Below are 13,967 nucleotides of genomic sequence, written 5' to 3' on the forward strand. Positions count from 1 at the left end.
GTCTCTTTGAATCACTCCAACAACAAATTCACCAACCTCATAAATAGTAAAATGATCAACTTCCATATACTTAATAGAAAAGTAATTGCACGTCAGACAAGACCTGTAATTTGAGATGACACTTACATGCGCTCAACATCAAGTTCCCCATTCATTTCCTCAAGTGTCATACTGTTTTAACTCAGCCATCCCTCGCAAGTCCCTCAAATATGCCTCCCAAGTCCAGAAATTCTTCTTTCTTGTCCTCTCTCATTTCTTTTCTCCATTTCTCACATTGTTGGGGCTCAATGCACGGGCAATCTGTAGTCCAGTGCTCATCCAATACCATACAATAGGTACACAACTTGAGAGTAGCACGTCCTGTCCAGCCCCGGCGACCAGGGTGGCCCCCCGGCTGAGCACAACAATCACAAACTATTCCATACCTACCGTCAACAAGAGTTACCTCCAGAGGGTTTGGGATATGTATCATGTAAGGGCAACCAGCACTCGTGTGGTCTTTCTCCTTCCCACAAACTCCACAATGACCGTATCTAAGTTTTGCTGCTGCTAATTTTGCTTCCAAGTCCTTGTGCCCGCTGCTAATTCTGCTTCCAAGTCCTTGTGCCCTTTCTTCTTTCCTGCCATTATTAAATACCAAAAACAAAAAGAATAAAAATCACATCAAGGCCCATATTGTTCCCAACACACAAGATAAGGCACAACAACATGACAGTAAGCTTAGCATAGCCATGCCGCCTGCTTAATATATTATAGGGTTGGGGAGATTTTATAACAAAGTTATCAATCATTTAATAATAGTTTACGGCTTGTTTGGATGTACTTTTAAAATGGCTGAAAGCGTTTTTAGAGAAAATGTTTTTGGGTTTCAAAAGCACTTAAAGTGCTTTTTGTAAGAAGCATCGATTATGTGCTTCTTTCAGGAAGCATGTAAGTGTTTTTTTCATAATTTACTTGCATTTTTATTGAGAATTGGTTCCAAAAATATTTTCACCAAAAGCGCTTTCAATCATTTTAAAAGCACATTCAAACGAGCTCCTAATTTTTGTTACGACAACAAATAGTTACAACTGTGATACATACTCCTGGGTGGGGGTGTATTTTATCTGGTAGCAACGGAATTGAACTTCAAGGATAGTACGCAGATGGATATTTTATTTACATTAAACTATCCCTAAATAAATAAATGTAGCACTTTACAATTTATCTACATAAACTCCCTAAAAGAATCCAAATAAGTGCATAATAAACCCTAAAAATAAAAGAAAACTTACGATTACGAGCAGGGTCGGCCCTGAGAATTTAGGGGCCCTAGACGAGCCTTTGAAGTGGGGTCCTAAAATTCTTTGATCTCCGGTTCTTTGTATATTGATTTGTATAAAAAAGAATTTGCTAAATACATAAAAAGTTCTATTTTTACATGAAATATTATTAAAAATTAATATCAAATTAAGATAAATATACAAACATTATTTAAACATTACACGATTCACGTTTTTAGACACAAATGTACCAAATGTTTGTTGTTGATGCATAAAACCAGAGGGGTCTTGGAACAACGTAAATTTGACCGTGAATCTGCAAGAAAGTAAAGAACACAAGATGTATCGTGGTTCACCCCAATATTTGGGCTACATCCACATTGATGTTGATTGTATTTCTTTGTATGAATGTATGGATTACAAGTGTGAGGGGGAGTCCCCTAGAGAAAGAGGGAGTTTGAGAGAGTTTCTCTGTTTGTGATAGGGTTGCTATGAATATGAGAGCCTCTGTTTGGGGATGTGAGGCCTGAGGATTATGAGGGTGAGGAGTTCATTTTATAGACTAAGGGCTCATCCCCTTTTACATAAATCATGGGCTCAATGTTTGGAAACCCAAGTAACGAGGCCCAATATAATATGGTACCAACATTTGCAGTCAAGAGTTTAAGATTGAGAGTGAAGAATAATAAAATTTGATGATCAAGAGAGTAAATAACAATAAAACTTGATCGACGAGTATAATAAATTCAATGCCAATTGTTTCTCTTGTGTTTTTTTTTTCTTCTGAAATCAACATCACACTAACAAATTGAATATTAAAATAATCCATTGAATAAAAAGTTATTGAAAAGAAAAATATATAATTCAAAGTTTTGATTACCTTAAAGTACAATCTTTAAGATCATATGATAGTTGGTTTAAACATTCAATAGAAATGGAGAGAATGAGAAGTTGGTTTAAACATTCGATAGAAATAAAGAGAATGAGAAGTTGAGAGAAAAAAGATTGCAAAGAGACTTGAGTTTTATAACTTTATATGCATTTGGATATATGGATTGGCAGTAAATTTGAAACATAAGAAAAATTAAGTAAATTTGAAACATAAGAAAAATTAAGAAAAATCTCTAGTGACTAAAAGGCAGCTTCGTGTTTCGAACTCAACACCCCAAAGAAAAATGAAGCCAACATTTCCACTACACTAACAAATGAATTATGATATTTTTTTTTTACTTTTTTTGTATTTATATGTTAATTACAAGATATAATTTTTTTTTGGGGCCTTTCCAAAGTGGGGGCCCTAGGCGGGTGCCTACTTGGGCTACCCTCAGGGTCGGCCCTGATTACGAGTCCCTCTATTCTGCCTCTGAACCGATTCTGACTTGGCTTTGGCGTGGGCTTCTACTTCTCCGACGATTGGGCGACGGAATATGGCAACACATTCCTGTACGCGGTCGACCACGAGAGTGAATCTCAAAGTCCGGCGGATCATGGCTCTCTACGAGTGAGAGAGACCCTGAAACCTTTGCTATTGCTCGTTTTTGGATAATGACAGATGTTTATATTCTTTTGGGCCAGACGGGTGACCCATCTTTTAGGAGTTCTCGAGCAAGATATTTATATTCTTTTGGGCCTGACGGGTGACCCATCTTTTGGCACCGGATCTGATCCAGATATGATACAGGATGAAATTGAAGAAATTTGGAACACATATGCATGTGGATCTAAATATGAAATAAGCATATCCGATCCGGATCTAAAAAAAAATCAAATCTCCTTAATTCATATTTGACGACAAGCATAAGGAAGGGGGTGACTGACAGCCGATTCCCTAAATAGGCCTGGCCCTGGTGGAGACGGTTCAGATGTGTGTTTGAAGGTTTTTGCGATAGAGAGAAATGCCTTGGTTGCTCTTGTTGCATTTTTTTAAATTTTTTTGCGATAGAGAGAAATGCCTTGGTTGCTCTTGTTTAAAGGTTTTTCAATTGTAAGAGACTTGTTGAATACTTAAATGAACACACATTATATGTTTGTTCCCACATTTTCATTATGTTCCAATAGCTCATAATAGATATGTTATTCTATTTTGTAGTTTATGATGAAATCATATATATTTTAAACATAAACATACCCTTATTTACACGAAAAAATAAAATGCAAAATGAAAGTTATCTATTTTCTATCTAAATGAGTCGCAATCCCGGCGGGTCTGGACGGGCTAGACGGTCTAGACGGGCGCCTCAGTAGGTTGAGGCGTTTTTTTTTAATTTTCAAACGCCTAAGCATTAATCGGGGTGGTGGCTAGCCGCCTAGCACTGTTGCCTTGGAATGCAAGTTATTGACATTGTGCCCAAATTTGTTGTGCTGTTAGGTGAATTAACTGATGATTGGCACCCAATGCTGATGAAATTTAAATTTATTCAAATCCCTATGGTTCAACTGGTAACAATTGATTTAAAATAAATTATATTCAGATTAAATATAATCATCTCAACTTTAAGCATTTTGGTTCAGTTCTCATGTTTAAGCTTTAACCATCAATTCTTCGACGTTACAATTTTACAATTAGCTAATCAGTCAAGTTAGTTTAATTAGCCAAAAGAAATTCTTGCCTGAACAAATTCCTTTGGACCGAATTAAGTCAATTGACCAAGATAGAATGATGGTTATCAAAATTTTGAATATTTTCACCGCAGATTAAATATTAGAAAATCTATTCTCAGAATGGAAAAAGAAAACAAAAAAATTTATCTCGTGATTTTGTAAAGTGAATTAGCAATTTGTCATTGGAAAATTACAAACCTAAGTCGGTCACACGTACAATTTACCGGGAAATTAGTGCTGAAACAACAATTTTTGCTCTTTCCGTTTTATGATTTTAGTGATGTTAATACATCCCGTTAGGGATTAGTATGTAAAACCGTAATTAAGCGTAATAGCCGTCTTAGCTCAGCTGGTAGAGCGCGTGGCTTTTAACCACGTGGTCGTGGGTTCGATTCCCACAGACGGCGTCCTCCTGGTTAATTAAATTTTTTATAATTATTAATCTATTTGATTAAATTTTTTTTCTCGGAAAATGTGCTGAGAATTTATGCTTCTCCAATCTTATCCACCTCAACTGCAACTCCAAAACCAAAAACTCCGGCGATGAACCGGGCCCACCTCACCTGACCAACCAAACTCTCCGAACCTTTTTTTTTTTCACATAAAAATGGCAGCGGCGGCAGCGGCGAGAATAAACTTCTTCTTAAACCACACAAATCCCCTCAACTTCAAAGCCACCGCCCATCTCAGAACTGACCTCCGCTTCCAACGAAGACGACCCAAAACTACGTCGTTCTGCACCCACGCCTCTGCTGCTCCCTTCCACGACGAATCCTCCGCCGCCGGAGGCAGTGATCCTTTTGTCCTCACCACTCCGCTCTATTACGTGAACGCCCCTCCCCATTTGGGCAGCGCTTACACCACCATCGCCGCCGACGCCATTGCTCGATTTCAGCGGCTGTTGGGTAAGAAAGTCATCTTCGTCACCGGAACTGACGAGCACGGTGAGAAGATTGCGGCCGCCGCCGCTACTAATGCGTCCACTCCAGCTCAACACTGCGATCTCATTTCACAATCTTACATTTCGCTCTGGAAACAGGTAATTTTACTTACCCACCATTGGAAATTTACTGCTTTGTTGAATTGGTGTTCAAATTACCGTTCTTTTTTTCTTTTTTTTTATGATTGCAGTTAGAAATTTTTTGTTTCTTTTTTTTGTTTAGTTGGTGTGCAAGTTATTGTGCTTTTTCACTTTTTGATTCTGGGTTTTTGTGGTGATTGCAGTTAGATATATCGTATGACAAGTTCATTCGGACTACCGACCCTAAGCATGAGGCAATTGTCAAGGAATTTTACTCCAGAGTTCTTGCCAATGGAGACATTTACAGGGCTGACTACGAGGGACTTTATTGTGTCAACTGTGAAGAGTATAAGGTTCCTTTTTCTGTATACGGTTTTCGTTAGCATTTTTGTTTTAGATAACGCTCAACTCAGATTGACTAACCAAGCTTATCTGTATTGTGAATTTCTTCGGTTTAGTTGGGTTCGTTGTGTTAATTGTATTTGTGATATAACTGGATTGATTCATCCTTGTGCTAATTTGAAGAAGTGGACCAAATTGCTCAATGAGTGAAAATTTGATTGCTGTTCCTTTCCGTTTGTTATATACTGTTTGAATACTTTGTTTGCATATCTACTGATTCCTGAGCTGTATTTTCAGGAGTAGCTTCGGTTGTACTTAATAATTGATCTGATATCGTTAGTTATGAATATTGCACAGGATGAGAAAGAACTACTTGAGAACAACTGTTGTCCTACGCACCTAAAGCCATGTGTTGCAAGAAAAGAAGACAATTACTTCTTTGCATTGTCCAAGTATCAAAAATCGTTGGAAGAAACTTTGGCAACAAATCCTAATTTTGTACAGCCTTCATTCCGTCTTAATGAGGTAAGAAACAAAGTACATTGATTTGCGTAATTTTAAGTTATTTACTTTAGATATGAAAATGCAAATGTAATTCTAATATCCACCATACAAGCCATTTCAGATATCTTCTGCCTGCCTTGCCATTTATCGTTTCTTTATTTATTTCTCACACGCCATCCTGTGAGTGCGTATACAGTTATTTTGTACTAATAGTAATTGGGGAGTGTGAAAAACTAAAATTGAAGTGCTGATAATAGTACTCTTTCTTTAATTCTATAAGCAACTAAAACATGTTTTATCTTTTCCTCAAGGTTCAAGGTTGGGTTAAAAATGGCCTAAGAGACTTTTCCATTTCTCGAGCATTAGTGGATTGGGGCATCCCTGTTCCTAATGACAGCAAGCAAACAATATATGTTTGGTTTGATGCTTTACTGGGGTAAAGTTCTTTCTTCCTTCTGCCCTCCATCCCTTGTATGGCTCATAGTCATGGTATTTGTTAGGCTGTGAGTACTCGTTCAACATATGGCTGACATAGATTAATACTCGTTCAACATATGGCTGACATAGATTAATACTCGTTCAACATATGGCTGACATAGATTAATAACCAAGTTCTCAGAGAATTGTTTGTTTCTTGGTAAATAGAAGATTAGTACAAAACCTGTTTTACTAGTTGTTTCTTTAAAATCTTTACTACTTTTTTCTCTGTTGTTTTTTGTGAATGCTCACTAGACATTTTTTATCGGACATATATGTTTCAAAAAAATTTAAACAGTTATATATCAGCATTATCAGAGGATACGGAGCAACCCGATTTGGAAAGAGCCATTTCATCAGGGTGGCCTGCCTCACTACACTTGATTGGCAAGGTATGTTGATTACCATACTTTGTAAATCAACTTGTTTCTTCACGAGTATACTCCTATTAATCAGCTATCCTAATAAGTTTTACATCATTTAATTAAACCATGAGTCTCAAACTTCCAAATGTTTGCATGAGGTGATATTATCTGTTCACTGAAACCAAATTAAGTTTTCCTGAGCAGAGGATTTTACATTCCCTTGCTTCTCAGTTGTTTGACTAGCTTCATGTCCTTTCATTGACTGTTGTCAAAAGCACTAGCAGAAGTGGTTCATACTTATTTCTGACTTTCAAATTGTAGTATTCAATATTATGGTTGATATTTTGTATTCTTCTGCAGGATATTTTACGTTTCCATGCAGTTTACTGGCCAGCTATGCTAATGTCTGCGGGACTAGGTCTTCCTAAGATGGTGTTTGGCCATGGATTCTTGACAAAGGTATTTGAGCCTAATATATTTAAGGTTTTGTCTACAATTAGATGAACTTATATTGGTATTGGAATCCTTGTTGAATTCATTGCCCTGTAATCTTTGTGTAATGATCACGTCAACTGGAGATTTAAAGTGTAGCACAACAAGTTTCTGTAGCATATGATCAAATTCTTAACCGTTAAATCCATTCTGAAGCACACAACTGGTGTCATGTATGTCTGTGTGACACATCGGTCTTCTGTGTCCAATATGAGAGATTCCACAGGAACATTATAATGGCCTTGCTTGAAATATATTGCAGTTAGAAGATTCAGTTAACAAACTGAGAGTATTTGAACTTTTTTTGTAATGTTGGTGTCCTTCGTATGCCAGAATATCAAAACTCGTAGTAATCCAAATTGTTGATCATGGATTTTGTTCGGTCTCTTGATTATAGCTTGTCAACCTTAGCTGCATGCACTCCGTTGCACTCATGAATTCTGCATTTAAAAGCATCGTTGCAGTGTACTGCATACAAATTAAAACGATGACTAATGAATGTGAGTACATTTTGAATTTTTATCTCATATATGTAATTTTATTTCATGCAGCAATGCTTTTTATTTTTAACATTATAGGATGGTATGAAGATGGGGAAGTCGCTTGGGAATACGATTGAACCAAATGATTTGGTTCAGAAATTCGGGTCTGATGCGGTCAGGTACTTCTTCCTAAGAGAGGTGGAATTTGGAAATGATGGGGACTATTCAGAAGAACGTTTCATCAATATTGTCAACGCTCATCTTGCAAATTCAATTGGTATCTCTATTCATTGTGTCGTTAAATTCTCTTTGGTTAGTCATTTGTAGCGTCTTAGCTATTTTATAGTTTGAGAAATCAAGTTTCTATCCTTTGCAGGAAACCTGCTTAACCGTACTCTGGGACTTCTTAAGAAAAACTGCCAATCAACTTTGCCTGTTGATTCAAGTATTGCAGTTGAAGGAACTACGTTCAAGGACACAGTGGAGAAATCGGTAAAATTTTCATGAAATTTCCAATACCATCACTTAGCCGACCCTACTTAGTGGGAAAAGGCTTTGTTGTTGTTCCAATACCATCACTATCCTTCATGTAACCGCTTGAAACCTTTTAACCTAGGTGTCCAACTTTTTCCATACGTTTATAGGTTGAAAAGGCTCGGGTTCACTATGGAGACCTCTCGCTGTCATCAGCTTGTGAGGCTGTGCTAGAGATCAGCCATACTGGAAATTTATACATGGATGAGCGTGCACCATGGTCACTCTTTAAGCAAGGGGGTGCTGCTTCTGAAGCTGCCGCAAAGGTTCTCGTAACATAGATAAATGTTTGGGGTTGTCTGTTTGCGTGAGTTAGTGTGTGCATATTTCCTTCAATATGGACCATTTACATTGGTTTGGTTCAACCAACCACTCATTTAAGGTCAATTCTTGAATCTCGTACACTGGTGTCTAACGATACATATCAGCTGGACTCGAGCGACTAAGTCAATCTGTGTGCCAATTCGAAGTTTAACTTTGTAGTTGATGGCCAATACATAATTGCCTTTTATTGAAAGCTCGAGTTTTTGGCGCAGGACCTTGTGATAATACTAGAAGCAATGAGGATTATAGCAATTGCATTATCACCCGTCGCGCCTAGCTTAAGCTGGAGAATATATGGACAGCTTGGCTACTCAAAGGATCAGTTTGATGCTGCTACCTGGGTCTTTCTCAAACACTTCTATACATGGATGTAGGTCTGATTTCCAAGCACTTGTTTTATGAACTAACATGTAGTTTTGTTCTGCAGAGCGACACCAAGTGGGGCGGGTTAAAGAGTGGTCAGGTCATGGAGCAGCCTAAACCGATCTTTACAAGGATTGAAAACCCAACAGAAGAAGAAAACGGGAAGGAAGCACCTAAAAAGGTGGTGAAAAAGGAGAAGCTACCCCAAGCCAAACGGGCGGTTGAAGCTTAAAGATTCGTACTTGAAATGCTTTCATTTTTTCGCCTACAAATCGTATAGGGATCACGCATTGTTTTGCAACTTTTTTTAGCCAAGGATTACAATTACAAACTTATAGGTCATTATTTAAATATATAGTTTCATAGATCGTTTTATCATTCAGATGTGCAAAAACCTTTAGGTCTTCTTGAAGTTGAAAAAATAAATTTGCATAGTAAAAGGGGGACCTTGTGGCTCACGTTGACGAGAATAACTTTCATGGGTAGGGCTGATGTAACATGGACACCTCACATAATGTTTGGGAACGATCGTGTCATGTCATTACATCAGCCCTATCCAAAATTTTCTCCTCGTCAACCTGCAGAGTTCCACCTTATTTCTGTAGGAGGGAGGGGCAGGAACAAGAGGGGGGCCAATCACAAAGAAATATTGAAGCCATAATGTTAAGAAAAAGTAAATCTTGTTGATATAAAACTCTCAAATACCATCCAAATAGTTCAAGTACATACAACAGTCACAAAAACAATAGTAAAACCACTTATTCGTCTACGTGAGAAACATATGGAATAGAGATGTATCACACGGTGGAGGCAAGCAAGTTTACAAAAATGCGCCACCACCCTCGCACTCTATGCTACATCGTCGACTAACTTTTGAGGACACCAAGTCTTGCGCGAAAATCATCCTCCATGAGGGGAAGACCTTCGCGCAACTTGACCTTTGGTTCCCATCCCAGCAGCTCCTTCGCTTTCGAGATGTTAGGCTTCCTTTGGCGAGGATCATCAGGTGTGTTTTCAACCATTATGATCTCTACCTTAGGATTGATAAGCTGCAAGCCACAAGATCAAGTAATTAGTTGCCCGTATAAACTTCATGGAGAAATATCGGAACTTCGGGGTCTTGAGAAGGAATACAAAACTTACCTCCTTGACATTCTCTGCAAGTTCAAGCATTGTAAATTCACCTGAAAACGGGAAACAAGTTAATATTGTCGATGAAATAATACTAAAAAGCTAAATTGCCTCCCTATTAAGCACTCAGACTTCGTATAGTAACCTGGATTCCCAATGTTGATAGGTCCAGTGTTGTCCCCTTGCATAAGTCGAATAAGGCCATCGACCTTCAGAATTAAAATGTTGGATTAATTTGTATAAACTCCTGATGAAGACAGTTTAATTGTCCGCATGAACATTAAGCAAAATAATAAGATCTTGCTTACCATGTCCGACACATAGCAGAAACTCCGTGTTTGAGTCCCAGGCGCTTGAACAGTCAAGGGATCGTTACTACAGAATAGGCAACAAATATCTCAGCATTACTTGAGCAGTGCAACCAACATGAAAACTTCACCGGTTGTGAGCCTCTAATAGGTGGAGAACAAAGTAATGCTCAGTAGAACTTACCGGATAGCTTGGGCTATGAAATTGCTGACAACACGACCATCATCGATATTCATGCGAGGTCCATAAGTGTTGAAGATCCTAGCAATCCTTATCTCTGTGAAGGACCGTAATTTAGCAAGACAGCAAAGAAAAACATTTTGAAGCAATACAAGTCTCAACAGAGATATCAAACAAAAAGAAAGCATCAAACGAAGAAAATTAAGAGAGGAGAGGGTACCAATGCCATGCTGCCTGTGATAATCAAACATCAAAGTTTCAGCAACTCGCTTTCCCTCGTCATAGCAACTCCTAACTCCTGTTTATGTTTCCAAACACAAAACCAATTAACATGTGCCACAAGTTGGTGCAAATGAAATGGTGGCATTCCGAAAGATGTTTAAATTTTTTAGATAGAGGGCAATGAGAAACCATATATAACATTATGTCACAATATAGATTGGATTACAATTAAAGAGATGGAATTTTAATAGACAACGCCCAGACAAAGAGAGAACAGAATTTCAAAAATGAAAACCGTACCAATTGGATTCACATTTCCCCAATAGTTCTCAGTCTGGGGGTGAATGAGAGGATCTCCGTACACCTCCGAAGTAGAGGTAAGCAAAATCCTGAATCGAGTTCATACCATGAGAAACAAAAAAGACAGAGAAAGATGGCTAAATTAAATACGACAGAACCACATAATCAAACCTTGCTCCGACTCGCTTGGCAAGTCCCAGCATGTTCAATGTACCAATCACATTTGTCTTTATTGTCTGTTACACAAGAAGGTAACGTTCCACTATTATCTCAGTTCCCGTTAACACTTAGAGTTCAATTCTTCACATTCCTCAAATTTACACAAAATTCTGATAGACACACCTTTACAGGATTGTACTTGTAGAAGATCGGGGAAGCAGGGCAGGCAAGATGGTATATTTGGTCAACCTCAATTAGCAGAGGCTCTGTGACATCTGCGTGAAGGATTGTCTTTAGTGTTTGTTCCGTTCTTTACAAAATGAGACATTTGGGCACTGATTCTTACACACTATCATGCAGATACACACACGCACACACAAGAAGCTTTATTTTGTTTAGACAGGTTAAAAGACAGGTTAAAAGACATACCATGACGAATGAGTTCAAATCTTGGATGACCGATCCATTTCTTCAGGTTGTCCTTTGAGCCAGTGAAGTAATTATCCGCAACAATCACCTAAAAAGAAAACACCATAATTAATCACATCAAATATGTTGGAGAAACATAAACACTTGGATTGCTGCCAATGTAAATTCTAATTCTTTTTATATAGGACGATAGAATCCCACCTCATTCTTTTCGTTTTCCATCAATTTGTCCACTAGGTGAGACCCGATGAATCCGGCTCCTCCAGTTACCAGAATTCTCATATTGGCCTGCCATCAGATCAATACACACTTGAATATACACGAAATGCCACAGAAACACGAAGCGAAACAGCACACTTGTAGCACGGCAGATCACTAACAGACCGAACTAATCAAACTAGTTGAAAATAACGAAAAACCGATTGGGTAGAGATGTTACCTGGAAAAACTTGGCATTTCTCAAAGGAGAGGGGCTTGGAGGTGGCTTTGGAGTGCTTTGGTGATCCCCATTTGCAGCCATCTGTTAAAACTTCTGCACCACAAACAATCGAAACTTCCACATTTCGGATCAAATTCACAACACACCAACATACTCAGATTCGAAAACAAAATCGAAATTTGGCACAAATCAAAGAGGCAAGAGGCAAAATTTAACATCCAAAAACCACATTTCAGCAGAAAAATTCACAAACTTAAACAACAAATCAAGCTCAGATCACCTGAATTTTCAGAGCAAATCCCAAATTCCCTAAGCTTGTATACAAGTTCAAGGGTGGTTTGAGTAAATGAGGGATGGCATTTATATACCGAATGCAATAGAATTTAAATTAAAAAAAAAAATATTTGGAATTAATTTCCCATAAAAACAATTTATTTCAATTTAGCACCAAACTCTACCAACTAGAGAGAGAGAGAGAGAGATGTATGAGAGGATGCTTCAAAAGCAATCAAATTAGGTAGTCATCGAAAGCATTCTGCACAACCAAAACTAAAACCCCACAACCATTATTCCCAGATCTGAAATCCAAATCTCACACAAACCCAACAATTTTCTTCACCCCAACAAGTCAAAAAATCGAAAAAACAAATAAATGGGTGGTCAAAATCGATGTAAAATACCTACAAAATATAGAAAAAGACTGGAGCTTTTCTCTGTCAGTGAAGAAGAAGAATTATCCTCAAAGGCGTGAAATTTTGTTGTTTTTAAGGTTTAGATTTGCTAGACTGCATCGAAGACGAAGACGAAGACATATATACATGTACAACGTGTTGATGCTGTTTGTGTTGGAGAGGTACCCGGAATTCGCGGTGGTTCGGAAGATTTTTGGAGATTGCAGAAATCACTGCATGCCACGTCACCTGGAAGTCGGATGCTTTCCATGTTTCCAGCTCTCACCTCTTCACTTCTTTCAGTTACGTTGGGTTCGGGTGTGACGAGCCACATGATACACGAAGTAGGGGGCCAATGAGTAACTGCCATTTCATGAATTAAGAAATTCAACGACTCTCCTTTATCCTTCGATTTTAATTGATTTTTTTTTTCAAAATCTTTTTTTTTTTTAACAAATGATATTATCTATAGAATAGCGGTGTGCTTAGCCTCATAATTGAATTATAATAACATGATTTAAATTCACATTTGACGAGAATTAAACATAAAATTTCTTACTTACAAGTGAAAATGAATATCATTACAGCTCAATACTAAGTGGCAAAAAAAAAACCTAAGCTTTTATTTTTGTACTAAACAGCTTATTCTATATTTCTATTGAAAGTGTTTTACTTTAATGTTTATGGTTTTGTCCTTAGATTTGTACTCGATGAATTACTTTTAAGTGGTGCTATACACATACTTATTTTTACTTTTAAAATTTCTTGTTAATTTTTGCTCTTTAATCTTCTTCAATTATTCGATCTGATGGTCACCAATTTGAAAAGGGTATATAAGAGGTAAAAAAGAGTGGATAGCACCGCCTTTACTTTTACTTTAACAATAGTAGTATCTTGTAGATTATCACTTTAGATATTGCTTTCTAAAATTTGAAAAATGCTACATACATACAGAGCTAGCTCTAAGATTTTAGGTGTTCTGTGCGTAAGATGGTAAATAGGGCTTGTATAAGAACTCTTGCTACAAACCTAATGTATATGTCCATGGTTCTATTAATAAGAGATCTAACTGAGTAATTTTACATATGAGTTGTAATTCAAATTAATAAAAATCAAGAATAAATAAATAAAAACACAATTTAGATCAAAGTTGTTGGAACCAAACTAAAAACGTGGAAGTGATTCCTCTTATGCACATGAGGCCATATTTCTTTTATTCACACATAATTTAGAAAACATTTCGAAGATGAATTTTTTTTTGCCACAAACCAAATTGGCATATATGTAGATTTTTTTTTTGGACAAAATTTTGGTATATACGTAGATGATACAATCTTTTAGGAGCCATTTATGGTTTGGA

At 37.3% G+C, this 13,967-nt stretch overlaps 2 protein-coding genes and 1 non-coding gene across 10 annotated transcripts; 2 read left to right on the top strand and 1 right to left on the bottom strand.

Annotated features, from left to right (window-relative positions):
• Positions 1 to 4,197: 4,197 nt before the first annotated feature.
• TRNAK-UUU (transfer RNA lysine (anticodon UUU)) lies at positions 4,198 to 4,270 on the top strand. The gene has a single exon. It is a non-coding gene; the product is annotated as a tRNA-Lys (tRNA).
• A 39-nt stretch (positions 4,271 to 4,309) lies between these two features.
• On the top strand, positions 4,310 to 9,145 carry LOC103434915 (methionine--tRNA ligase, chloroplastic/mitochondrial-like). The gene is made up of 11 exons (XM_008373291.4): positions 4,310 to 4,902; positions 5,088 to 5,237; positions 5,584 to 5,751; positions 6,042 to 6,166; positions 6,506 to 6,599; positions 6,933 to 7,031; positions 7,643 to 7,823; positions 7,923 to 8,038; positions 8,191 to 8,346; positions 8,617 to 8,745; positions 8,832 to 9,145. The coding sequence occupies exons 1-11, from the start codon at positions 4,471 to 4,473 to the stop codon at positions 8,997 to 8,999; spliced, it is 1,818 nt and encodes a 605-aa protein (XP_008371513.1). The 5' UTR covers positions 4,310 to 4,470; the 3' UTR covers positions 9,000 to 9,145.
• Positions 9,146 to 9,430: 285 nt separating this feature from the next.
• On the bottom strand, positions 9,431 to 12,979 carry LOC103434930 (UDP-glucuronic acid decarboxylase 5). 8 transcript variants are annotated; one of them, XM_008373334.4, is made up of 13 exons: positions 12,794 to 12,979; positions 11,937 to 12,029; positions 11,699 to 11,785; positions 11,498 to 11,585; positions 11,252 to 11,343; positions 11,081 to 11,145; positions 10,910 to 10,998; positions 10,608 to 10,685; positions 10,391 to 10,484; positions 10,207 to 10,273; positions 10,044 to 10,107; positions 9,911 to 9,951; positions 9,431 to 9,816 (listed from the first exon to the last, which is right to left on the bottom strand). In XM_008373334.4, the coding sequence occupies exons 2-13, from the start codon at positions 12,015 to 12,017 to the stop codon at positions 9,634 to 9,636; spliced, it is 1,029 nt and encodes a 342-aa protein (XP_008371556.3). In that variant the 5' UTR covers positions 12,018 to 12,029; positions 12,794 to 12,979; the 3' UTR covers positions 9,431 to 9,633. The 8 variants fall into 8 exon arrangements, with proteins under 8 accessions (XP_008371556.3, XP_008371549.3, XP_008371539.3 ...); XM_008373327.4 differs by having other exon boundaries at positions 12,621 to 12,878; XM_008373317.4 differs by having other exon boundaries at positions 12,617 to 12,878.
• Positions 12,980 to 13,967: the final 988 nt, after the last annotated feature.

Source organism: Malus domestica, chromosome 07, assembly GCF_042453785.1.
Source record: "Malus domestica chromosome 07, GDT2T_hap1".
Taxonomy (NCBI): Eukaryota; Viridiplantae; Streptophyta; class Magnoliopsida; order Rosales; family Rosaceae; genus Malus; species Malus domestica.